The 25,846-nt window shown below is 27.0% G+C and overlaps 8 protein-coding genes across 10 annotated transcripts; 6 read left to right on the top strand and 2 right to left on the bottom strand.

Moving 5' to 3' along the window:
* Positions 1-78: 78 nt before the first annotated feature.
* LOC122634779 (eukaryotic translation initiation factor 3 subunit K) lies at positions 79-1,487 on the top strand. The gene is made up of 4 exons (XM_043824067.1): positions 79-321; positions 430-649; positions 732-951; positions 1,235-1,487. Exons 1-4 carry the CDS (start codon positions 269-271, stop codon positions 1,390-1,392), a joined length of 651 nt encoding a protein of 216 aa, XP_043680002.1. The 5' UTR covers positions 79-268; the 3' UTR covers positions 1,393-1,487.
* A 471-nt stretch (positions 1,488-1,958) lies between these two features.
* LOC122634826 (GPI ethanolamine phosphate transferase 1-like) lies at positions 1,959-5,625 on the top strand. The gene is made up of 8 exons (XM_043824167.1): positions 1,959-2,285; positions 2,459-2,679; positions 2,754-2,973; positions 3,052-3,337; positions 3,466-3,910; positions 4,014-4,350; positions 4,427-4,808; positions 4,924-5,625. The coding sequence occupies exons 1-8, from the start codon at positions 1,999-2,001 to the stop codon at positions 5,338-5,340; spliced, it is 2,595 nt and encodes an 864-aa protein (XP_043680102.1). The 5' UTR covers positions 1,959-1,998; the 3' UTR covers positions 5,341-5,625.
* An 86-nt stretch (positions 5,626-5,711) lies between these two features.
* On the bottom strand, positions 5,712-8,607 carry LOC122634827 (splicing factor 3B subunit 2). Its single transcript, XM_043824169.1, has 3 exons — positions 8,404-8,607; positions 5,987-8,122; positions 5,712-5,895 (listed from the first exon to the last, which is right to left on the bottom strand). The coding sequence occupies exons 1-3, from the start codon at positions 8,425-8,427 to the stop codon at positions 5,827-5,829; spliced, it is 2,229 nt and encodes a 742-aa protein (XP_043680104.1). The 5' UTR covers positions 8,428-8,607; the 3' UTR covers positions 5,712-5,826.
* A 292-nt stretch (positions 8,608-8,899) lies between these two features.
* Positions 8,900-11,596, top strand: LOC122634857 (crossover junction endonuclease MUS81). Its single transcript, XM_043824217.1, has 8 exons — positions 8,900-9,452; positions 9,527-9,629; positions 9,715-9,847; positions 9,942-10,334; positions 10,432-10,645; positions 10,733-10,945; positions 11,026-11,139; positions 11,205-11,596. The coding sequence occupies exons 1-8, from the start codon at positions 9,078-9,080 to the stop codon at positions 11,445-11,447; spliced, it is 1,788 nt and encodes a 595-aa protein (XP_043680152.1). The 5' UTR covers positions 8,900-9,077; the 3' UTR covers positions 11,448-11,596.
* A 394-nt stretch (positions 11,597-11,990) lies between these two features.
* On the top strand, positions 11,991-15,167 carry LOC122634796 (triokinase/FMN cyclase-like). The gene is made up of 10 exons (XM_043824092.1): positions 11,991-12,172; positions 12,287-12,356; positions 12,428-12,538; positions 12,644-12,732; positions 12,842-13,058; positions 13,164-13,409; positions 13,483-13,872; positions 13,975-14,228; positions 14,372-14,499; positions 14,585-15,167. Exons 1-10 carry the CDS (start codon positions 12,047-12,049, stop codon positions 14,697-14,699), a joined length of 1,746 nt encoding a protein of 581 aa, XP_043680027.1. The 5' UTR covers positions 11,991-12,046; the 3' UTR covers positions 14,700-15,167.
* A 400-nt stretch (positions 15,168-15,567) lies between these two features.
* Positions 15,568-21,170, bottom strand: LOC122634795 (H(+)/Cl(-) exchange transporter 4). 3 transcript variants are annotated; one of them, XM_043824089.1, is made up of 11 exons: positions 21,026-21,170; positions 20,220-20,332; positions 19,902-20,085; positions 19,385-19,734; positions 18,968-19,129; positions 18,566-18,853; positions 17,533-17,715; positions 17,246-17,460; positions 16,618-17,178; positions 16,167-16,544; positions 15,568-16,083 (listed from the first exon to the last, which is right to left on the bottom strand). In XM_043824089.1, exons 2-11 carry the CDS (start codon positions 20,316-20,318, stop codon positions 15,993-15,995), a joined length of 2,511 nt encoding a protein of 836 aa, XP_043680024.1. In that variant the 5' UTR covers positions 20,319-20,332; positions 21,026-21,170; the 3' UTR covers positions 15,568-15,992. The 3 variants fall into 3 exon arrangements, with proteins under 3 accessions (XP_043680024.1, XP_043680026.1, XP_043680025.1); XM_043824091.1 differs by having other exon boundaries at positions 19,385-19,728; XM_043824090.1 differs by lacking the exon at positions 21,026-21,170 and adding an exon at positions 20,548-20,990.
* A 400-nt stretch (positions 21,171-21,570) lies between these two features.
* On the top strand, positions 21,571-22,744 carry LOC122634842 (small nuclear ribonucleoprotein Sm D3). The gene is made up of 2 exons (XM_043824190.1): positions 21,571-22,016; positions 22,471-22,744. The coding sequence occupies exons 1-2, from the start codon at positions 21,701-21,703 to the stop codon at positions 22,581-22,583; spliced, it is 429 nt and encodes a 142-aa protein (XP_043680125.1). The 5' UTR covers positions 21,571-21,700; the 3' UTR covers positions 22,584-22,744.
* Positions 22,745-23,676: 932 nt separating this feature from the next.
* On the top strand, positions 23,677-25,507 carry LOC122634841 (methylglutaconyl-CoA hydratase, mitochondrial). The gene is made up of 3 exons (XM_043824189.1): positions 23,677-23,899; positions 24,306-25,097; positions 25,177-25,507. The coding sequence occupies exons 2-3, from the start codon at positions 24,349-24,351 to the stop codon at positions 25,334-25,336; spliced, it is 909 nt and encodes a 302-aa protein (XP_043680124.1). The 5' UTR covers positions 23,677-23,899; positions 24,306-24,348; the 3' UTR covers positions 25,337-25,507.
* The last annotated feature ends 339 nt before the right edge of the window (positions 25,508-25,846 follow it).

The following is a 25,846-nucleotide window of genomic DNA, read 5'->3' as shown; positions in this document are numbered from 1 at the left end:
ATCATGATCAAACAGAAATAGGAAACTACACACATATATCGATAGAATGCCATTCGATATATCAAATTAGTTGATAATTATGCCTGTAGTTAGCGATTCAAGCGGACAGCAACAATAAATGTAAGGTTACCTTAGCATACTTGTAGTAACTAAGATAATTCGCAATTTAATAAATTCGCTAAGTTGAACTGAATCCAATTAGCAGGAAACGTGGTGAACGTGTGTTTATTGTATGCTTAAAAATTTACTTTAAAAATATTTACTAAAAATGGCTGAAGCAATGAGACAAACAGTAGCTGGGATGCTTAAAGGCATTGAAAGGTAGAAATAATTGTTAAAAATTATATATTTCTTTGTAATCGATGCATATGTTTGTAATTATATTTATGTGAGACTCAAAATAATATTAAACAATTTATTTTTATTTAGATATAATCCAGATAATCTGACAACTTTAGAGAAGTACGTTGAAATTCAATCAAGAGAAAATGTTTATGATTTGGAAGCTAATTTGGCTGTCTTGAAATTATATCAATTGAATCCACATCGTTTTAATATGGATATAACCTGCCAAATATTACTTAAAGCATTAACTAATCTTCCACACACTGATTTTGTATTATGTAAATGTCTTCTGAACGAATCAATTGTTAGTTTTTAATATTTAACAGATTATAATAATATTTTATCAAGTTGATTTTATTAAGTCAATATATCAATTTTTCCTCCAGATGCAGGAAAAACCGATTAATCAAATCATGTATTTAGGAGATATATTGGAACAATGTGATTTTGAACAAGTTTGGGATCAAGTTTTGTTAATGTCAGATTTATGTGATAGAATTGTTGGATTCCAAGATTCTATAAGAAAGTTTGTTTGCCATGTCGTAGGAATAACTTTTCAGACGATAGATAAAGGACTTCTTGTACAACTGCTAGGTGGAGTAGATGGTTAGTTTCATTTGATTTAATAATTTTATTGAAATTTTACTAATGAAATTTATTAATATTTATATATAAAAAATTTTTAATATATAAAATTTTTTATATATAAAAATTTTTAAATATTAGTGTGATAATTGTATTTTATTTAAATTCGATATTTTATATTTTACGTTTTTATCCTAATACCAATATTATATAGCAAAATATTAATTAAAATAAATATAAACACAATAAATATATATGATGAATTGTTAAGGTCAGTTAACAATAAATATATTTTTTGTTATAGATACCACATTAAAACATTGGGTAAAAAAGTATGGTTGGAAAGATGAAAGCAAATCAATTATTTTTATTGCTAATCAAGATGAAAATATAAAAACAAAGAACATTACTGAAAAAATTGATTTTGAAAATGTTGCAGGATTAATGGCTGCTTGTTTATGAAATTATGAATAAGTAAAAATAATTTTGAAATACGACTGCTGTATTTAATTCATGAATCTTATCTTTTTTCTATAAATAAATTAATATAAATATAATGATGTAAACAATATTATTGATATTTATTCAAATATATATTCAATATATACATACATACATACATAAATACATACATACATACATACATAAATACATACATACATACATACATACATACATACATACACATATATATATATATATATATATATGACATACGTTTCCCATCACACGTTTATAATTTGTGTATCGCCCTAAAATCAAACAAATCAATGAAAATAGCACTTTAAGCGCAAGTGTTCTTACCACGTGAGCATCAAAATAAATGGTTTCTTCGCTCAAATGTCTGTTTTAACCTTAAAATTATAATTACTATAAAAATTGTATTAGATTATATTCTCTATTATCTAATATCTTTATTATCTTATATTATCTAAATATTAAAATGGGAGAAAGTAGGATAATAAAGTATTTAATTATATGAAACAACGATGAAATTTTGATAAATAATATAAATATATATATATATAGATATTCTGAATCAGTTGTATATTTAATAAATAATCAAATATGTTAAAATTCCGTTTATTTAATATTTTTAAATATATACATCGAAATAAAAGTGGCTATCCATATGCTTATAATAAAAATAGCACATATCTATTTGTTCTGTGGACATTGATAATACATTTTGTATTCCTATGGGGTGTTTTGGATATAAATTTTCATTCACCGATTATACAAGGATTACCAGTTGTACCAGGTTTAAAAGATGCACCTGCAAAAAGATTAATTCTACTTGTAGCTGATGGCTTAAGATATCGTACATTCAGAGAGAATATTCCTCCATATCTAAAGTAAATATTTTAATAAATATATATATATATATACGTTAATAAATATTTTTATAAATTTAATTTAAATTATAAGTTTAATAATATATAAAATATATAAAACAAGTTTATATAAATCAGTTTTATGATTATGGAATCGTCTATATATAATAATCATATATATTATTATAAATTAGGAATATTACCCAGTATAAAGGTGTTTGGGGTATTTCACATACTCGTGTTCCTACAGAATCAAGGCCAGGTAACGTTGCAATTGCTGCAGGACTTTATGAAGATCCAAGTGCAATTTTCAAAGGATGGAAAGAAAATCCTATAGATTTTGATTCTGTCTTCAATCAAAGTCGATCAACATGGGCATGGGGTAGTCCTGACATTATACCTTTATTTACAAAATGTAATTTAAATTTAAGTGATCTAATTACCTAATATATTCTTGTTTAATAATTATATAATATTATTCACAATCAGCTAATAAAGGAAACGTATATGGTGAAAGTTATCCTTCAGAGTGGCAAGATTTTGATAGATTACAAAACGATATATTACGTCTAGATTCATGGGTATTTGATAAATATTTAAAATGGCTTGAAAAAAAATCATATACAATGAAACACATGGACGGTATTATTTTTTTTCTTCATCTTCTTGGTTGTGATACTATAGGTCATTCGCATAAACCTCAGTCAAGGTATATTACAAATAAAATGTAATTAAAAGGTTTAAGTAACGTAAATATAGTATAATTAACTGATATATTTTAATTCAGAAAATATATTGAAAATATGAACTATATTGATCAGAGAATAGAAGAAATTGTACAAAAAACAGAACAATTTTTTGATGATAGAAGTACAGCATACATTTTCACAGCTGATCATGGAATGACCGATTGGGGTTCACATGGAAGTGGATCTACTGATGAAACAGAGACACCACTGATTGCTTGGGGTGCAGGTGTAAGTTCCACTGGAATACGTTATGATGTGGATCAGGCTGATATAACTCCTTTAATATCAACTCTTATAGGCAGACCTATTCCAACTAACAATGAAGTAAGTAGTACAGTTATTCTATATTAAATCTTTATTTTTGAGCTATTCTTGGAAATATTACTTATTAAATCACTTAAAATATGCATGTTCTTTGCAAATTTTTATATAGAATTATATATTATTATTAGGGTGTATTACGAAAACACTACTTGGAAAATAATGATACATATAATGCACAAGCTTTACTTAATAATTTAAAACAATTATCATATCAAGTAACAGAGAATCGTATACTTAGTTGTGGAATTAGTGATGATTTTATGGATTGGCGAGAACTTACACTTAATAAACATATTTGGGAAATTAATGAATATATCAAAAATGGAAAGATGATAGAAGGAATTACAGAAGCAGAAGAAGCAATAAAATTAGCCAAAGAATATCTATATTATTTCAAACAATATCAAAGAAACTATTTTTTGATGTATATGACATTTATGTGGAGTGGTTGGATAATATTTTTATTCCTTAAAATAGTTGGAATACCACGCAAAAAAATTAAACCTTCATTATTACTATTAGTCGATATAATATTTTTAAGCTCATTAATTGTATTGATTATCAGATATACAGGTACATATATTATATACTATCTGAATTATTTAAAATATATTTTCAATAATAATAACATAAATATAAGATAGAAATGTTTTTCTTAGTTTCTGTTATTTTTCAGGAAATAGTGGCTATAACTTGAGACAGTTATCATATGGATTATTTACTGTCATTTCTCTCTGGTTAGCAGGTATAAATTTGATTAAATTTGTTCCTAAATTAAAGAAACAAAATATTAAAACATTCCTAATAGAAATAGGAGGAACTATTTTTTTGTTATTTATAATGTTCATGGGATTAACATATAGAGCTGCTCTCAGCGCAGGAATGTTGTTTATTGTTGTAATGCAAAAAGTAATATTCAACAAAACACATAATATGTTGTTATGGTCAGGGTTGGCTTTGGCTATGTATCCTTTATTGCCAATAGTAGAACCCTATCCTCGAATTTATATAGTGTGAGTTATAGATTGAAAATATTTTGACATTTCTATATTTATAAATTGTTATTGATTGCTATTTTTTCAATTTTAGTTCAATTAGTATATGTATTATGATATGCAAGATTGCTTTGAGGCATCAACTAAAATATAAAAAGATAATTGAGATAATAAGATTAATAATAACAGGACTGGTATATTTGAAATTAATAGATGGTCGATATTGGATATCTTGGATAATTTTAGCAAGTGCACCATTATTTATTTGGACTTACACTGTAAATCCAAAAGATAGAATAGAAGGGATCACAATTGGTCTTTTCTGTCCTCTCTCATTATTATCTGCATCTTATGAACCTTTCTTTTTTTTAACACTTGCAATGCATTTACTTCATTGGCCTTTATCTATCAAAGACTGTGATAAAATTACTGATAATATTTTAAGTATCACAGATTTCACTAAAGCATCATTTTTTGTATCCTTTTCTTTAATTGTTTAAAAACTTTCAGATATATTTTATAATACATAAAATATTTTAATATAATTAAGTTAATAAGTTTTCTATTATATTCCTTAATTTTACAATTTAGATGTTATATACGTTATTATGTTTTTTCGGAACAGGAAACATGGCAAGCATAAGCTCATTTGATCCTGTTTGGACACAACATTTTATTACTGTTTTTTCTCCATTTGTTATGAGTTCACTTATACTTTTTAAGCTAAGTATTCCTTTAATATTGATAGGGTGTGCAAGTCATATTCTTGGATCAAGAACAGCTTTTTTAGCAGTTCTTTTTCTAGGAGATTGTTTGTCTTTACCTCTTATGTATTATGTTAATCCATATGGTAGTTGGTTAGAGATTGGTAGTGCTATTAGTAGATTTACTATAGCAATAACTTTACCATGTATTTTATTAATTCTTCATTATTTTTCTTATCCTTTAATGAAATTCAATTTAAATCAATTTGAACATCTATTGTCAGAAAAGAAACATATTGTATAAATGTATAAAATATTTTAGAAAAGAGTATTTCATATAATTTAATTTAATTATAATGTTGATATTAAAAACTTTGTTATATAATTGAGTTCTAATTATGAAGTATTAATAATTAAAATATCCTCCAATATAATTTAGTTAAATAAGTACAAACATGTTTTATAGTTGTTTACTGATTTATGATATATTTCATACAGTGCTCAATATGTAATGTTTTTAATGAATATATTCACACTTTTTATTAAAAGTTAAGTCTGTATTAAATGTCAATATAGTTTATATAAAGAATTATAGTGTGTTTTATCATAATTAAAACATAAATTTTAATTTATTAATTTATAGATGATGGAATAAAATTGTTAAACATTTATAAATTCAAGTCTGTCTTTTGATATAGTAATATTTTATTTAAAATCTAAAGTTTTTTTTACTTAAATAATATTTGTTAATTCTTTAGTACAACACTTATTCTGAAATCTAATAAAATGTTTAAAATTTGAATTCTTTATATTTCTTAGAAGCTTTTGTATCTTGTGTTTGCTGTCGTTTACGTTTACTCTGTAAACAAAATAATAGATTAACAATCAAATGCATATAATATTATAGATTATCATTTCTAATAAGATACAGTACTGTAACAAATACAAACCTTCTGTCTTTGTACATGATCTTGAAGCATATCAGATAAATCTTCCCTCCTAAGGTGAGCTTGTCGCGATCTCATGGTTTCCTCATATCTTGATGCCATTGCTTCAGAATCAAGATCTAATTCACTAGGATCTAATGCCAATTCAACGGCACCATCCTTTTCTGTTCTTGCATCAGATGTTGTCCCACTTATACCACGTCGTGCAGCAATAACGGAGGGTGGTGCTTGACCTCCTGCTGCACCTGTCATATCATACACATGCGTACTTCCCATCATACTTGCACCTAGACCTTCTGTTCTACGTTCCTGTAAAACTGTATACAATGCAGGAGTATCTCCACCTTCCATTTCACTCTCTATTTTTTTCTTTCTCAATTCTATTGTTTCTGGTGTCTCTAATCCAGCTGGAATAGATGTAATACCACTTGGTGTTATCAATCCTTCTGCACCAGGTGTAACCAATCCACTTGCATCCCCATCTCCGTCTTTTCCATCTGCTTCACCATCTCCACCTTCCTCTGCATCTTCATCTTCTTCTTCATCTCCAGATGATTCAGATTCAGGCTCACCCCACATGCCTCTATCTACTTCTTCATCTAGAGCATCACCACCTGGTGTACGAGATACACCAAAAACGTCTCCATATAAGGGTCTGCCTGTCTCGTCAACAGGTGGTTTTCCCCAACCGCCAGCGTGATATCCAAAGGCACACCCTTCTGGGATTGGAGCATTTAAGCCTGGTATCTTAAGATTAGGATAACTCGGTGGTGGACCGTAACGTTGCATAGCAATTAACCATGGTGGTGGTACTTTATGACAATTCGGTCCTACAGGCATTCCCAATGCTGTACGTAATTCATCAGACAATTCACCAGGCTTTTTTTCTTTAAGTCTAGTTTCAAATTCTTTACCTTCATAGTAAAGATCACCATGAATTGTCATCCGTGGTTTGGTTTGCCACTTAAAAAATGCATCATGAAGTTTTTGATAATCAATATCAATTTTACCTAATTTAGGTCTTGCTCTCTCACGCATTTTCGCTTTTAAAGTACGAGTGTCATCACGTTCTTGCAAACTTGCTCTCATTTCTGTGATTCCAGTACGTTTTATAAAATCAGGTAAATCGAAAGGAGGTTTTTCAATACCTCGTTTTCCTTGCAGGTATTTTCTTTTAAAACACCAATGTCTTGGTACAGGTACAGTATTACGATGTGCCTTAAGTTGTACAAGAAGCTTGGGATCTCTGGCAGTAACATCATGCATTTCTACAACATCAGGCCTACCTACAAGCTGTTTTAATTCAGCAACACTTAGTCGCGTTAATCTCTTGAGTTTTCGTTTAGATAATCGCGGAGCACCATTTTCTCCGGTACCTTGTTGTTGCTGTTGCTGGCCTACATCGTCATCAAAGTCATCTAGAGGTGGTATTTTGCTGGGTACATTACCTGTAGTTTGCATATTGGTAACAGGAGGGTACTGACCAATTGGTTCACCCTTATCTCCTGCATCATTAGAACGAGGTTCTGGTTCAGTTAATTTAAATGCTTCAAATACTCTGGCAAATTGACGATACATTGGTTCCAAATCATTTATACTAGGAATTTCTTGAATATATTCTATCTCTGGTAGATCTTCTTTCGATTTATTATCTTCTATTTGGTCTTGCTTTTTCTCTAGTTCTTTCTTCTCATTTGTATTCTTCTTCCTCTTCTTCTTTTTTTTCTTTTTACTTTTAGTTGTCTTTGAATCAACTTTTTCAATCGTTGTTTCTGGTTCCAATATATCTTCCAACTGAGGAACATCTTCCCCTGTAGATTCGTCATTAGTAGACTTTCCTAAAGAGACCATATCATTTGGATCACCACCTACTTCCTTAGCTCTTTCTGTTTTAAAAGCTAAAGCTTGTTCTAAAGCAGCTGGAAGTTTAACTGTGTCATTGTCTCCTTCACGTACTATATCCTCTACAGTATTTTGATGTAATTCTGTTGGTGGTGTTACTTTTAAACTTAATAAACTAGGTAGCGTTTTTGGTGGTTCCATCATATTTGAAGAATGATGATTAGAAGTCATACTCATCATAGGTGGCATTGGATGGGACATCTGCTGAATCTCCATTCTATGTTGTGTAGCTTGATTCTATTTTCAAAAACATATTTTATTAATCTTTATTATATCGAAATTAAATTGCCATCAACTGATCTATAAACGAGTAATTATAGTTGCAAACAATATTGCCTTAATATTTCAATTTATATTTGTAAGATATTTATTATAATATAAAGCAGTACAGTATCCTTATCCTCTAATAATCTCATTTATTTTTTTCAGTAGTTCAGTAGTTAAACACAAAAAAATTGGAAGTCTATTGTTTTGAATGTTAAAAATACATATGAACATAATAAAATACTGATACTAACCTCATTTCCCGGTATATTTTCCATATCAAAAATTGTTTAAACAAGTGTGTATTAAACACTGTAGATACATAAATTGTATTTAATTTATTATCATTTATCAAATACTTATACTCTAAGCCACTTACGCGGCACTTTTAATTCAATGCTCTTTTACGCTTTTATCAGCTTCTATAGCTTCTACCAGCTTTAACATACAATACACATAATCATATCAACCAATATAAAAGCAATCTAAATGCAACACAGAATCTCAAGTATTGACCAATCAGATAACTTTTTTATTGTGCGTGAAGTTTACATGTATAATTATATTTTAATTATCATGATCTTATTATTACAAGCACAATATAATTTACAATTATTAGATATATTAGAGATTTTAATAATATTTATGTTATATATAATATAGTTAACATTAATATTATTTGGAAATAGTATATTTGGGCAATTTCCAAAGTTATTGATTACAATTTTATATTAAACGATTGGTAATCCTGATTTTCTTATTTAAACTCAATCGAATGCCAATTGGCGCGTTTAAGGCACATTTAACAATAAAAAGATTCAGTTTATAAAATGAATAAATAAATTAATAACTTTAATATCAATTTCATAGATAATTCTATGTATACATATTACAGTGTAATATACATAATATAGAATAATTATTAAATATGAAGAGCATTAAGGTTACATTAAATAAGCCTAATCCATTGTTTGAGCTCTGGCTGGAAGAATGGAAAAAAAAAGCAATATCTCAAGGATCTGATTTGCAACATCATTTTACAAAAGCTTTGAATACTTTAAGAAAATATCCATTACCATTAGATTCTGGAAAAGATTGTATAATTTTAAAACATTTTGGCTTAAAATTATGTACAATGTTAGACAGAAGACTCAAAGAACATAAAGTGCATCAAAAAGAAATGGAGCGTACAAATAATGTTTGCAAATGTGATAGTTGTTGTCGTAGTGAATTCTTTCTTTCGTCGAGAGAAAAACGTATGAAAATTTATAAAGAAGAAATTAGAAAATATAGAACGAGGCAAGTAAGTCATTATATTTTTATAGACTTATTTACAAAGATTTATTGTAATTTACAAAAATTTATTTGTAATTGAAGATAGCAGCATCCAAAAAGTCTTTTTGTTTGTCGTCATGGAATTTTGCTTGTTATGCCATATTGTTAACATTATACAATAAAGAAGGAAACTCAAGTTATTCTGGTAAGTTTTCATCTATATAATGTCTATGTGGTATTAAATAGTATTAAGTTATTTGTTTATTTATGAGGATGCATTTCTAAATTAGAATTATTGTATGAATCTAAACAATTATACAACACATCACTAAAATCATTGGATCCAGATATATATGATGGAAAATCATCAATTTCTATATTAATTGCTAGCAAATTAATATATTTAAAGCAATTTCCTCTTAGGTACGTTTAATAAAACTTTATGTAAAAATATACTTATTTTAATAAAATATAGTGTGGTTAATTTCAAGAAATAATACATATTTTATTTGTAAAGGTACCATTTAACCGAACAAGGGGTATGTTTAACTATAAAAATAAAACAAATTTTTAATTTAGAAAACTATGATAAACATTTACTCCAAATTTATTTTAAAAAACTGCAAAATTCTTTACCAACACAAAATTATGATTGTGTTATGGATGAGACTAATATTAAAGCAGAAAGTATCCCTAAATCTAGTAATGAAAAGAATATTGAAAATGAGGAAAATAAACAAAAATCTCCTTTATTTAATTGCTTAGAAACATCTGATCAAATACAACAAAATACAATAAAACTATCATCAAATGTAGTAGATATTACGTTAAATGGAACTCAAGATAAATTACAATTAAAACCATATTCTTTTGACATAGTTTTATTAGTAGATACTAAAGAGACTTGTGGGTAAGTAAATGTAAATAATAATCTAAATTTTATATACCATTAAATATATATATATATATATATATATATATATAATATTTATACATTATTAAAATAGTGGAAAAACAAAACCGCAACATGATGCAACGTTGATGGAATTAAAACAATTAGGAGTATTATTTGAAGTACGTCATTTAAAAATTGGTGACTTTACCTGGATTGCTAAATGTAAATATACTAAAAAAGAATTAATTTTACCATATATAGTAGAAAGGAAACGATTAGATGATTTAAGTGCAAGTATTAAAGATGGACGATTTCATGAGCAAAAGGTACAAATTAATTTATTAACATAAATGTATAATACCACTTTGTTCTTTCTTTTTATGACATAAATTTTTTTTAATAAAATGTTATAGTTTCGTTTAAAACAATCTGGAATAGAAAATCTTTTGTATATAGTAGAGGATCACGATAAGATTACACGAACTGGAATTCCACTTTCAACATTATTACAAGCATCTATTAATTCATTGGTACAAGATAATTTTATTGTTAAATATACAGATAGTCATCAAGATTCAATGTCATATTTAACAACTTTAACAAGTACTTTATGTAAAATTTATGCTGTATGTATGTTATGCAATAATCAATTGATTACAGTAACATATACAAATATTTATTTACTTATTTACATTTAATGTTTCAGAAAAAAAATTTAATAGAACGTAAAAAAGAAAATCTTCTACCAATAGATGTTTCCAGTGATTCAATTCTACTTATGAAATTTGAAGAATTTAATAAAGCTGCATCTAAATTGAAAGTATGTATGTAATTATTATACATATAGGATAATATGTAAATATTTTTAATTCTTCTTTTTTACAGAATTTTAATGTACGTCAAATGTTTGTTCGTCAATTATTACAGTTAAAAGGCATGTCAGTAGACAAAGCATTAGCAGTTGTAGAATGTTATCCTACACCACTCATGTTAATTAATGCTCTACATAAATCTGATTATGGAGAAACATTAATAGCAAATATACAATATGGACAACAAAAACGACAAATTGGACCAACTATTAGTAAAACTGTTTATTTATTTTATACACAGCAAGAATTGAAATAATTAAATTGCAGAGGAACATTTGTTGTTCTTATTGAGAAAGGAAAAATAATGCAATTTTTAAGAAAAATATAAAATCATATTTACAATATTTATAGTATGTGTTATATCATTATATTGTATGGAAATAATAATGCGATACGATTAACGAACGTAAGAAAACGTAATATCGCACTCTATTTTCCTTTTCTATTTAATTATTAAATACAACAAATAGATTCTATTTATAGTACAAAATTTTTGCTCATATAATTTCACAAGCAAATGAATAACAAGCTTACTTTTTTTTCATATATTAATATATACATAATATATATATATGCGTGTGTATATATATATACATACATATATATCATATATATATTTTTTTAATTTTATATACAATGAATTTCTTAAATTCATTTATATACAATATTTTTAGTATTGAAATTCATATTTATGTCATTGAAGTATTGTAAGTCGTTTTATCTATAGTTTGAATCTGTATATGCTATCAAAAGACTAGCGCGATAACCTAATGAACCTTAATCAACGAAGTTCATTGTGAAAGGACACTATAGTTTCGTTATTCACGTCTGGCTCTAGACACGATAGTATTTCCAATGGCTGCTTTAAAACATTTAATAAATAAAATCGACGATACTGTGACAGAATCGTTGTCAGGATTATGTTGTACTTATCCGCAATTAGAGTTATTATTAGCTCACAAAATTGTTCTATCTCCTGATGTACGTATGTAATATATAATAATACTGATACATCCAGATTAATATCTTCCAAAAATATAATATTTTATTGTAATAATATATTCCAATATTATATCTACTTTTATTTTACTTCAGATTAGAAATCAGAAGGACAAAGTTGCTGTAATATGTGGGGGTGGTAGTGGTCATGAACCGTTTGTTGCTGGTATTTATAAATATTCAGATAGTTTTGTAAACAATGAGTTATTTAATTACTATTTGAACTGATTTGTATAGGTTTTGTTGGCACTGGTATGCTGACAGCTGCCATAGCTGGTTCTATATTTGCATCACCACCTTCTAAACATATTACACATGCCATTAATTGTGTCGCACAAAATAATACAGGTAGTAAACTTTTTTATTTATTTTTTTATAGAAATATTTTTTTGTAGAAAGTATTTTTTTCATTTTATTTCCATTTATCATATTTTCTTTTTTTATTTGTTATAGCGGGTATATTAGTAATAGTTCCAAATTATACTGGAGATTGTCTTAACTTTGGAATAGCGCTTGAAAAAGCGAAACAAGCGGGTATTAATGTATGTTGATAGAAAATAAAATTCTAAATTAATTTTATTTATTATCATTATTAAATCAATGCAAAAGAATATTCGCAATCATTACTAATTGATATCACATATATGATAGATTGCAGAAATAATAGTTGGCGAAGATTGTAGTATTCCTAAGAAAGAACAGAGCTCTATAGGTAAACGAGGTTTAACTGGGATGATATTGACTATTAAAATTGCTGGTGCACTTGCTGAAAGAGGGGAAACTCTTTCAGAAATACTAAAATATGCAGAGCTTACTGTAGAAAATATGGCTACTTATGCAATTGGATTATCAGCATGTTCTATACCTGGTTGGTCAATTATATACATAAATATATATATATATATATAAGTAAATAGATAACAAAAATATCTATATTTCTTTAATAAAATTATTTATGTAATTCACAATATAGGTCAAGGGTATATGTTCGAACTAGCACCAGATGAAATAGAAGCTGGTATGGGTATTCACGGAGAAGCTGGTTACGAACGAATAAAAATAAAAAGTGCATCTGAAATTGTTGCACTCATGCTGCAACGTATTTGTGAAGAATTAAAATTGATTAGCGGCGATAATGTTGTGGTAATAGTAAATAATTTTGGAGCATTAAGTCAATTAGAACAAGGCATTGTCGCACATGAAACTATAAAACAACTTAGTAAGTTATACTGAATCTTTGAAAATTATTTATATACATATAAAAAATCGTATATAAAAATACATTATTACAGATAATAAGGGTATACAACCACTTCGAGTGTATTCCGGAATTTTAGTAACATCGTTAAATAGTGCTGGAATACATATTACATTATTAAAACTTCCTGAATATCACAAAAATATATTTCTAAGTTGCCTCGATGACGCGACGAATGCTCCAGGATGGCCAGGTTGTTTTTATAGTATTCCTTTAGTTGTGACACGATCACCGTTTAATGAAGTAGAAGAAAAGAAATTAGACAAAATTAGCATTCAGGTAGATAGTCAGTGTGGATATTTAATAAAATTATGTTTACAAAATGCATGTAAAAGCATTATCGAGAAAGAAACATACCTTAATGAATTAGACCGTACTTGTGGGGATGGAGATTGTGGGACAACACTTAAACGATTTGCCATGGGTATGTTTATAATTTATCTTCTGTGATAATTTTTTGTATAAAAAAATAAGATACTGAATTTTATAATATATATAAATTATAAAAAATATACATTTATTCCAGGCATTCAAGAGCATTTGGATGACCTGCCTTTCACTTATCCTTCTTTATTATTAACACAAATAGCTGATATTGCAGAAGAAAGCATGGGAGGATCATCTGGTGCATTATATTGTTTATTTTTTACAACTGGAGCAAAAGAATTATCATCCCTTAAAGAAAATGAAGATATTACCTCTGCATGGTCTCGTACATTTTGTAGTGCACTAGATTGTATTATAAAATATGGAAAAGCAAAACCTGGTGACAGAACAATGGTATAGTAATGTTTGATTAATTATTATATATACTAAAAATAAAATTAATAATATATTAATATATAATATCAATAATTTATAATATATAAGGAAATAATTAAAATAATATTATTTATATCCTCTATATATCTTATATAATATAGTTGGATGCATTAGATCCTGCATGTAGGACATTTAAAAAATTAGTAACAGCACCTTTAATAGATATCATTCAAAATGTAACTACTGCAACATGGCAAGGATGTGAAGCAACAAAAGGCATAAAAGCTAGGTAAAGAGACATAATTTCATAATGATTAATGAATAAATTATATTATGTTATTACAACTATTTGTATTATATATTTCTTAATACAGAGCAGGACGGGCCACTTACATAAAGCAAGAAAATTATATGCAACAGGTAGATGCAGGAGCATATGCTGCTGCTACTTGGATAACAGCTGTAGCAAAGACAATTAAAAATTTTTAATTCTAAGTAATGTATTAAAACATTACTTATTTTATGATACTTCTGTAAAAGGTATTGTCTTTTATAGTTCTATATAAATATATCGCGTTGACGATAAGAACGATTAGGCATTTCGTTCGGTTCAGATTTTTCTCGATGAAACAGCCCATTTTATCCCCTCCATGTTATCAAATAGCAGCAGACAGTTAACGAAGGTAGTTTGTCTATATATAAATTCACTTACTCCATTTATAGAAAGTAGATTGTATATCGGGATCTAAGAGAACGATAATAAAGTATAGGGCATAAAGTAGCGCCATCAAGTCCACCCTATCTAATCCTCACTCTATTCAAAACTACGTAGTATGATCGTTCTTTCCGTGGATGCGATTATAGTTATTTCGTAAATGCTTACAATCATTGAAATTATATTTTATACATAAAATATATTGTTTATACATATATTAAAATAAATTAGTTATAAAATAATTTACAAAGAAGATATTAAAAATAGAGAAAGATATCACAAACTGTTGTGTGTGTGTGTGTGTGTGTGTGTGTGTGTGTGTGTGTGTGTGTGTGTGTGTGTGTGTGTGTGTGTGTGTGTACATATACACATAACACATTATGTTCGTGATATCTTCCCCTATTTTTAATATCTCTTCCTTGTAAATTCTTTTATAAACTAATTGTGTGTGTGTGTGAGCGAGCGAGCGAGTGAGCGAGTGAGCGAGTGAGTAAGATTGTATAATTTAAATTATATTTATCACATTGTGTACAATGTAATATATATGTAATTATAACATAATTTCTATAATATTTACATGTATTTAAAATTCATATCATTGATTAGTGATGTAAATATTTGTTGCTTATAAAAAAAATGAAATAAACTGTTATTTTAACATTTCTTATTACATTTCCATACATTTTAATCAATCACATCTATAACAAATAGAATAAAGGATAATATCGAATAATTACTTATATTGTATATTGTGATGCTTATAATGCCACATAAACCTTCAATGATTAACATGATCTCATTTGTCATTATTTGAAACTAAATCATAGTCTCTTCCAACAAAATGAATAAAAATGTATCTATATCACTTTTAAACGTTCGAATAGTTCGCATATACAAGATCTTCAAGATCACAAAGAATGCGCAAACTTGTGAACATTTTGAGTGGTGTTGAACCATGTTCACAAATACTAATATATTGTGATCAATTCTGTTTCTCTTTCAAGCTTGGAATTAGTATATGTCAAGCTTTATATTCATTCTCTTTATCAATAATTAATAATCATAATTTAATTAAACAAAACAGAGTTGGGATCTTCATTATCAAGTTGTTTTACATGTCTCAAGACATCTTTTTTTGTAATAACCCCTAATAATCGTCTGTAATAAAAATTAATCCAGTAAAATTTGTTTGTATCATTATTTACGATTAAACCATGTGAAAATTTAATTTTAGTTCTTACCCATTATGAGTGACAAGGGTTTGGCGTAATCCTAATTTTCTGAACATATCAACTACAGTCTCCATTGGAGTCTGATCTGTAATAGTAATTGGTGCCATATCTAATATCTTTTTCAGTTTTAATGGAGGTGGTGAATGTGCTTGAATGTTATTCCCGTTAGAGAAGATAACTAGAGATTGTCCAGTAATTTCTTCTATCATGCGTTTGGCATTAGCTATAGCAAGATTAAGATCTCGTCGTAAAACAAAACCAACTAAATACTGAGATTCTTTAGAAACTATTACTGGAAAACCATTGTGTTCGGTTTCTTTGAGTAAATTTTCTACGTCTTCAACTGTCATTGAATCTTGAGTAAGAACATGTAGAGCTTCATTACGTCTAAAATAAGAAATATAGTTACAAGAAATTAAATACAGTAAACAATAATAGTAAATAAAAAATTATTATTTACTTAGGCTGCATAACATCAGCAGCTAATGTTGTATGCTGAAATTCGTCTTTGCTATCTAAAAATGGATATCCATTAAGACCAATATGGGCATCATAAATGCCTTGTTTTCCAAGAGCATCGCCCACCCATTTACTAGCCATAGCAGCTGCCATTAATGGAACGATATATCGAACACCACCAGTTAATTCGAACATAATAACAACCAAAGAAACAGTCATTCTGGTAACACCACCAAGTACAGCAGCAGCTCCTACCATTGCATATAATCCAGGTGTTATGCAATCAACTCCTGTAGAACATTCCTCACTAAACATCCAAATATGAGGATAATAATAAGCAAGTTGCTCCATTCCTATTCCAACTATTCGACCCATGATAGCACCCAAACAAAGGGAAGGTATAAATAAACCACAGGGTACTTTCATACCAAATGTAAATATGGTCATAATTAGTTTTAAAATAAGTGCAAGTACAAGTAGCCATATGGCTTTGTACACTCCAGGACCAGCTGCTGCAATTTCAATTGCAGATTTTACAGCTGTGAAATTTCTATTATAATCACTATAAAATATAAAAATATATAGGGTTAGTTATATATTATATTATTACTAATATACTTATTTATTACCATAAAATATCTGCATTAGAAACTCCACATTGACTGAAGAGTAAATAAATAAGTTGACTTGTATTCATTCTCGTGTATGGATTTGGATATCCAATTACAGCTGTTACTACTGTTACAATCAAAACTTCTGTAACTGGATACTGACCTAATTTAGAAGTTTTACGATATCGACACCAAAAGAGATTTGCTTTAATAAATAATGTACCAATTATACCCTGAAACAATAAATTAATTTCTCTTTAATAGTATTATATTAAAATGTAAAATTATTATTAAAATATACTTACTCCCATTATACCAAGCATAACAAAAGGTATTAATTCAAAGAATATCCAAGGCTTGTTATATTCTACATAAAATAGTACTGAATGTTCATTTCCAAATGGATTTATAGAACGTAAAACAAAAGCTGCTATCAATGCACAGAAGAAGGATCTCCATAAAGTCTTCAAAGGGAAGTAATAACTGACCTGTAGAGTTACAGATGCACATGTAAATATTAAGTTAGTATATATGAGAAAAAATATATAAGTAGTAGAATTGTAATTAAATATTCTGCGAATTCTGATACGAGAAAAATAAACATGATAAGAAGACATTTTACTAAGAATCAATTTTTACAAAAGTTTATCTACTTTTTCTTTTTTTATATTTATGAATTTGTAACATAAAAATATCATTTAACTATGTAATACTTCCTATTATATGTATATATAATTATCATTGTTCATGATAATCTGCTTGAATATTTTATTCATGTTGAATTGAAATATATAAAAATTATAAAATAATAATAAATTCATATATATCATTTATTCGTACAAAAATATTTTTTATTGTCAATTAATACTGATCAATCGCTAAACATACTTTTGAAATCAACTAGGTGCATCAGTGATCAAGATTATATAGTTTTCCACTGTGCTTTTTAAATGTTGGTATACATGACTCTGTAGAATTTGTTAGCTATTCTTCAACTGAAATGCAACTGTTCTGAAACATTATAGGATAGAAGCATATCGTTACTTATTACAGTTCAACAAAAATTGATAATATTTTATGCTGAGTATCACTATTTCCAATTAAAAAGAATTTTATAGAAATCTCTAATCTTATATATAAGTATTATTATTTTTTATATAAAATTTGGATATATTTGAAAGTTCTTTCTCTTTCTACTAACAATTCACTCATCCATACATACATATATAATTGCTAGATTTATGCATTAAATAAAAAATAATCTTGCAACATCAATCAAATATTATAGTAATGTGAAAAAAGATATAAGTATATTGCAATTCTTGATAAAGACCATACCTCTTCTAAACTAAATAAGACACCTCCAATTGGAGCACCAAAAGCAACTGATACACCAGCTGCAGCAGCGGCCGATAAAATTTCTCTCTTTTTTGCTTCATTCCTTCCATATTTTGGGAATAGATATGAAAATATGTTGCCTATACAGCAAGCAATGTGTACCATTGGACCTTCTTTACCCAAGCTTAAGCCTGCTGATACCGAAAGAATTAAACCAACAGATTTAATAATTAATGTCCACTTTCCTAAGTATCCTCTAATAATGAAGCCGCTTAATATTGTTTTAATCTAAAACAAAAATACTTTATTAAAATTTCAATATATAAACAAGAAGTTACATATAATTATTTTGTATATATTAGATAAATAACAAGAAGAAAAAATGTTAATCCTTATACTCACCTCAGGTATACCAGAGCCACAAGCATATGGTGCAAACATTCGTACCAAAGATGCAGAAAGTGATGCAAATAGAAGAGCCCATGCTATATAAAACATATATGATATCGTGTATGGCCCTGCACCATCCTTTGATTGGTTGAATACTTCCGGCCATGTCCACCACTGCAAGGGTAATAAAGTAAGAGTAAGAGAGACGGAAATACTTAATTGAGATAAATCGAGAGTATAATAAGGGTATGGTACAATTGAATCAATTATTTATACAATTACATTTACAAATGTAAGTAGATCCTGTAAAGAAAAAGTAATATACTATATATATCCAATAGTATTACATAAATCTAGTATATTTAATGAAATTAGTAAACAATAAATCCATACACATATATATATATGTGTGTGTCTGAAAATCTTAACCTGAGAGCAATTCCCACCATCAAAAGTTGTTTCGTTGTAACTCCAACAGCATTGTTCTTTATTTAACCAAAAAGCTTGCGGACATATTCCAAATTTAAGATCCGTCATCCAAGATGCTCCAATATCTATCACACCAGCTGCAACTCCCGTAAAAAGACCAACAAATAAAACACATAGCCATCCTGACCAAGCGTCGTGAGCCCCCTTGATTAAACCCCAAATAGAATCATGTTTCTTTTTAATAATATATCGATGTCGCATTCTATCTCGTGCAATATCTCTTTGCCAATCAATAGTATGGAAGTCCTCATATTGTCCAATTCCAGGTATATCATCGGAATCAACTGAAACTAATAAAACTGATCAACATGTAATATAAAAATCTTGCAACAGTTTATATATTGCCATAAAAACTTATATATAAAATCTATTTAAAGTAAAATATTTTTTAACTATTAAGCAAATTAAAATAGAAGTATTAATGCCTTTATTATTCACTAATTTATAAATAACTCACGTGAAGATACATCATCAACACGAATACAATGTTCTGACAAAACATTATTATCTAAATCATGAGATGCAGAATGATGATTAACATCCAACATGTCTTCGTCACTGCTTAAATTCGTTTCACGACCTAAACTTCCACCTTGTAACCTTGCCTCATCTATGTTACTACTATTATTACTGTTTATGACCTAGAAATATAGAAGTATCATGTATATAAACTTTATAATATTATATTTATAATATATTCTATAAAATAATATATAAATAATAATATAAATAATAGTGATGAAATAAGACGGACACAAATAAAATTTTAATATACCTTTGCATCAACCGAACGATATGTTGTGATAGTACTTGCATTTATGTGAGAGACAGGAGAATTTAAAGATGAAGTGCCCTTCAGTGGAAATTTCTCCATGGCATTGTGATAATCTGTTATTTTTTACGATGAAAGTTATTATAAGAAAAATTTTCTATGAAAATCCAATGATAGAAATAAATTTCTAGGATTTTATAACATCATAAATATGATATCAAATACTTTCAGAACAAAATTATTTATCTATATAAAGATTCATGAATAAAAAATGCAAATTAAACACTTGACCATTTTTAATATGGTTTAATATAGAAAATAAGTTATTTACATAATACCGTAGGATAATCCTTTGATGAAGATAATTAGGTTAGAATACAGAGAAGAAAATTTACTAATTAAGAATGCAATTCCTTTTCTTCTATAGCAAAAAAACTGACTACTTTAATTGGAAGTAATATATAGATATGTAGAAAGTAATTTGATTGGTGAAAAATTCTTGATAAATATTCCACTCCAAAAAAAGAAAAAAATTATCATAAAATATCAGCAAAAATATAATGTATTTAGATTAGTTGACAGATATTTATAATTTGATTATAAATGAAACGATTGTTTGACACAGCATATCTTCGACAATGATAACAATAATGCATTTCGTCATATGTATGTAGAAACTAAAACGTAAAGTAATGCAAAAGCAAATATTGCAAGTAGAAATTTGCGTTTTCCCAAATAGTTTACGCAATTTAATTAGTTTTATAACAATACGATTAATATATTAAACGAATTTCATATCGTTAACTTACCATTTTCTTAAAAAAGATCGTTGCCGTAATAAATGTTTAAATCACAATTTTATATCATGTAACATTACATTTCTTTGACAGTTCTACTGTATTACACTAGGGAAGTATAGGGTATGGGGTAAACTATATTACCGTTGATCATGAACTTGTAGCATAGAAAGGCAATTGCGATATAAAATTTTATAATTATAAATATAAAAAGAACGAATAAATATATGGAATTTCGTCGATAATAAAGAGAACCAACATCCATATAAAAAAGAATTTAATAACAAATGTATTAAAAACTTTATAAATTTGAAAGGATTAACAACTGTAAAATTTAATTAGATAAATATAATATTTCGGGACAAAGATCGAGTAAGAAGTGAAAGAAACTTTTTTAAGAAGTGCTGCATTTAATCTGCATTGCTATTGATTGGCCTGTGATCGCTTGTCCAATGACAAATAAAGCTCGACGGATAGGGGCGCTATCATCGTAATCGAGTATATTTTTAACAAATATATTGCGATTTATATCTTAAGAATTACAATCTATGGTATATATAAATTAATATGACCAGGTAAAACAAATCTTTTCGAGAAAAACTAACAGTAGTGATAGATCTTGTATTTGTATTTTGTTCACTACTTTCGTAAGAACATAAAATACATTTGTAAACAAAAACGAGCATCATGTCGATCGGAGTACCTATTAAAGTACTTCACGAAGCAGAAGGACACGTAATAACATGTGAAACAAACACCGGTGAAGTATATCGCGGTAAATTAATAGAAGCCGAAGATAATATGAATTGTCAAATGCAAAATATAACAGTAACATATAGAGACAAACAAGTTGCTCAATTAGAAAATGTATATATTCGTGGATCCAAAATAAGATTTTTAATATTACCAGACATGTTGAAAAATGCGCCAATGTTTAAAAGACCAGGTGGTAAAGGTTCAGGTACCGCGGGCAGAGGAAAATCTGCTATTTTACGTGCTCAAGGTAAGTTTGTCAATTTTTAAAATAATAGACATATTTATAGATTTATATATTAAATGATTTATTGCTAAAATTACTTTAAAATTACTAATAATGTTTTTGCTAATGTAAGTTCGTTGGAATATAACTTCATAATATTAATTCGTATATCAATCTTTACATGACAATGTTCATATTGTTATGGCGTTGTGTGATTCATATTTAAAACCTGAAATATTATTTGATAGAAAGTAAATTAAAATATCAGTTGATACTAGCATATAATAATTTTAAATAATTTATAAATATATATATAAAGATTAAACTTTGTTTCATAAAATTATACAAGTGAATTTATTATAAATTTTTGTACTGTTTATTGATATTTATATATTATATATTATATATTTATAATAATGTATTGTTAAAAATAATATATTTATGTATACTTATTATTTATTTAATTATTTGTGTTTAGCTCGTGGAAGAGGTCGTGGACAAAATCAAAGAGGAAGAGGCACAGGTTCGGCGCCTTGGTTGAATCAACAAAATCAACCAGGAGGATCGCAACCTGGAAGAGGTCGTGGATAATCATAGTAATAATTCAATCATATACATTAAGAAAATAACAGACTTATAAATATATCAAATCATTTTCTATTGTTTGAAATACATTTCAAAATTTAGATAAAATTTTATGCAAACAATCGTGTATAATATTGTATCTAACAATAAAGCATGGAATAATGTAATTTGATTTTCCTACCTATATTATTAATAACAAGAGATATTAAGACTATTCATTACTGTTGATTTTGTAATGGTGTACGCCATTAATAAATCCATCTTGACTGATTTTAATGAAGAAAGTCTCATTTTGGATGCAAATTAAAGACAAGAAAGTTCTATTTTCTTTGAAAAACATCATTATTAAATGATATTTCTTGCAGAATAATTTATGCATAAATATCAAACTTCTCCAAAAATTCAAGAAAGCCATATCTTTGTTTACATTTTCATCTTCAAAATAAAACCTTATCCATTAAAATCGGTCGACAATTACGCATGGTTTTACCATTGCCATAAACTCTGTTTCATTATATTTATAAGTAAAAATTAATTAAATATTTAATCAAATTTGGATTGATAAAATAAAGATTTCAATAATGTTATTGCTTTTGAGAGAAAAAAGTTTAGTACAATCATTACTTTTGAAAGAGAGAAGACGAGTAGACATGTAAGAGATATGTATAAGTTTAACTAGAAAGATGAAATATAAAGTTTGTACAATTAATAAATACTTTTCAAGTTATCTATCTTCAAACAGATATAATCCTTCTAGTCAGAAATATAGTTTATATAGAAGTATATTTTATACTAGCTTACAGATTGATATGATAGACACATGGTGAAGACGATGTTCCCTTACTTTTTATCGTTATATCGTTTATATTACTATGCTTATATTATTATGCTTAGTTTATATTTCATCCATACTCGTCGTTGAGTCATATATGCTTCGTGCGAAATCAATCCATAACCTATTATTTAAAACTGTACTTTTGTATGTTTTTGACACATTTTTAAATAGTATAGTATGTATGACAAATTAAACAACATTTAAATTTATTGTACATACAAAGTTATATCATTTGAAAAAAGAAATAGAAAGAAAAAAGAAAATTGAAAATTATGAACTACGATTTTGTATCATTTGGCGGTAAAGCTGAAGTTAAGTTAGATATGCCCTGTTTGAACTTTCATTAAATTTTTTTTACTGTTTATTACTTTGCATAATGCTATAGGTTTATTATCGGTCAAAATGGAAATGTACAAAGTCCAAATGAATTTTTAAAAAATTCAATCCTACACTTAAAAAATAGTGTACTTAATTCTAAAAATTATCGGTAAGTAATATATTATTTATATTTCTGTTTTATTTATGTTATTTATATTATTTTTATCCATTTTCATTGAAAAATAATGTAAATAGATATATGTCTAATCTATAATATTGACTTTTTACTATAAAATAATAAAATTAATATTATTTTATAAATAAAAAAATTAATATTATTTTTCAATATACTGCTATAATGTTAACATTACTTTTCATTGTTATACTAAAAAACTAAATATTATAAAATTTTAATATTATTAGTTAAATTATATAATAAATTTCATTAAATTTTATATTTACAACATTATATTATATTTGGTTTATTAAATCTTAAAATTCATTTAACTAATACAATTGTTATCAAAATAAATAAAATGTTTTTTTACGATTGATAATTATTAAAATTGTTTCAGGTTATATTTGTCATAAAACATATTTTTGATAATTTTTTAAGTCATGGTTTCTTTAATAAAAAATATTCAGCTTGCTTCATTTTTTTATAATGGCAGTAGAATTGCAACGCAGTTGTTTTCTACTAATACACAGTTACATTTAGAAATTGAGGTAAAAGAAGTTATTTTAAAATATCTTGATGGGAAAGATAATGGTATAGTAGTCTTAGGACTAAATCGTCCAAATACCCGTAATGCTTTTGGAAGAAACCTTGTATCGCAATTAAATAATGCAATTTCTACTATTAAACAAGATGATAAATTAAGAGTACTAATTATCCGTAGTCTGGTACCATTTGTGTTCTGTGCTGGTGCTGATTTACGTGAGAGATTAAAAATGAATAAATCAGAAGTATCAGAATTTGTAACATCCTTAAGGAATATTATGAATGACATAGAGTCAATATCAATACCAGTTATATCTGCTATAGATGGTATAGCATTGGGTGGTGGTTTAGAACTTGCATTGGCTACAGATATTAGAATAGCAGCTTTAGAGGCAAAACTAGGTCTTGTAGAAACGAAACTAGCAATAATACCAGGTGCTGGTGGTACTCAAAGATTGCCAAGAATAGTTGGATCCGGTATAGCCAAAGAACTTATTTACACAGCACGTATCTTGAATGGACAACAAGCTAAGAATATTCATCTTGTAAATGAAGTTGTACCACAGAATAAAAATGGTGATGCGGCTTATCAAGCTGCATTATTACTTGCAAGAGAAATTCTACCTAACGGTCCTATTGGAGTAAAGTAAGTATTATATATTCTTAATTTTATATTGTAACGTATTATATTTTAATTTATTAATATGTATTGTAATCTCATTTAGATTAGCGAAAGAGGCTATATCAAAAGGTATGGAAATGTCTATAGAAGATGGATTAGAAATTGAAAAACAATGTTACAATAAAGTTATAGATACTGAAGATAGATTAGAGGGTCTTTCAGCATTTACAGCAAAACGAGTGCCTATTTATAAAGGTACATAAATATATATAATATAGAATGATTATTTGGATTATGATGCAAACTATGATTATTATATATCTTTCAAAATCTATAACTAAAAGAGTGAATGTATGGGGATCAATATTTATATACTTTTCTATCAATCATATTAATATAATTAATATAATTTTCTAGTAAAGTTTACTCTCATATTTTAATATCCTGTATAAATTTAAATATTTTTATACGTGGTTATAATTATTATTTAGTCCAATATTTATACTTAAATCATTGTTAGTTTCTTTTGAAAGAAAGAAATATGGTATATATGATATATAAATTGTATATTATATGTTATGTGAATATTATACGAATTTTTTAAGATATTTACTAATATATATATATATATATATATTTTTTTTAATAAAATGTTAGGATTTTTATAATTGTTATAATTACTGTAATTATTGAATCAGAAATATATTTTTTAAATATACATATGTTTAAGATAACAAAAAATAATAAATCTTCCTTTATATTTCAAAATATTA

Source organism: Vespula pensylvanica, chromosome 16 (genome assembly GCF_014466175.1).
Source record: "Vespula pensylvanica isolate Volc-1 chromosome 16, ASM1446617v1, whole genome shotgun sequence".
NCBI lineage: Eukaryota > Metazoa > Arthropoda > Insecta > Hymenoptera > Vespidae > Vespula > Vespula pensylvanica.
This window is presented reverse-complemented; position numbering and strand designations above follow the sequence as displayed.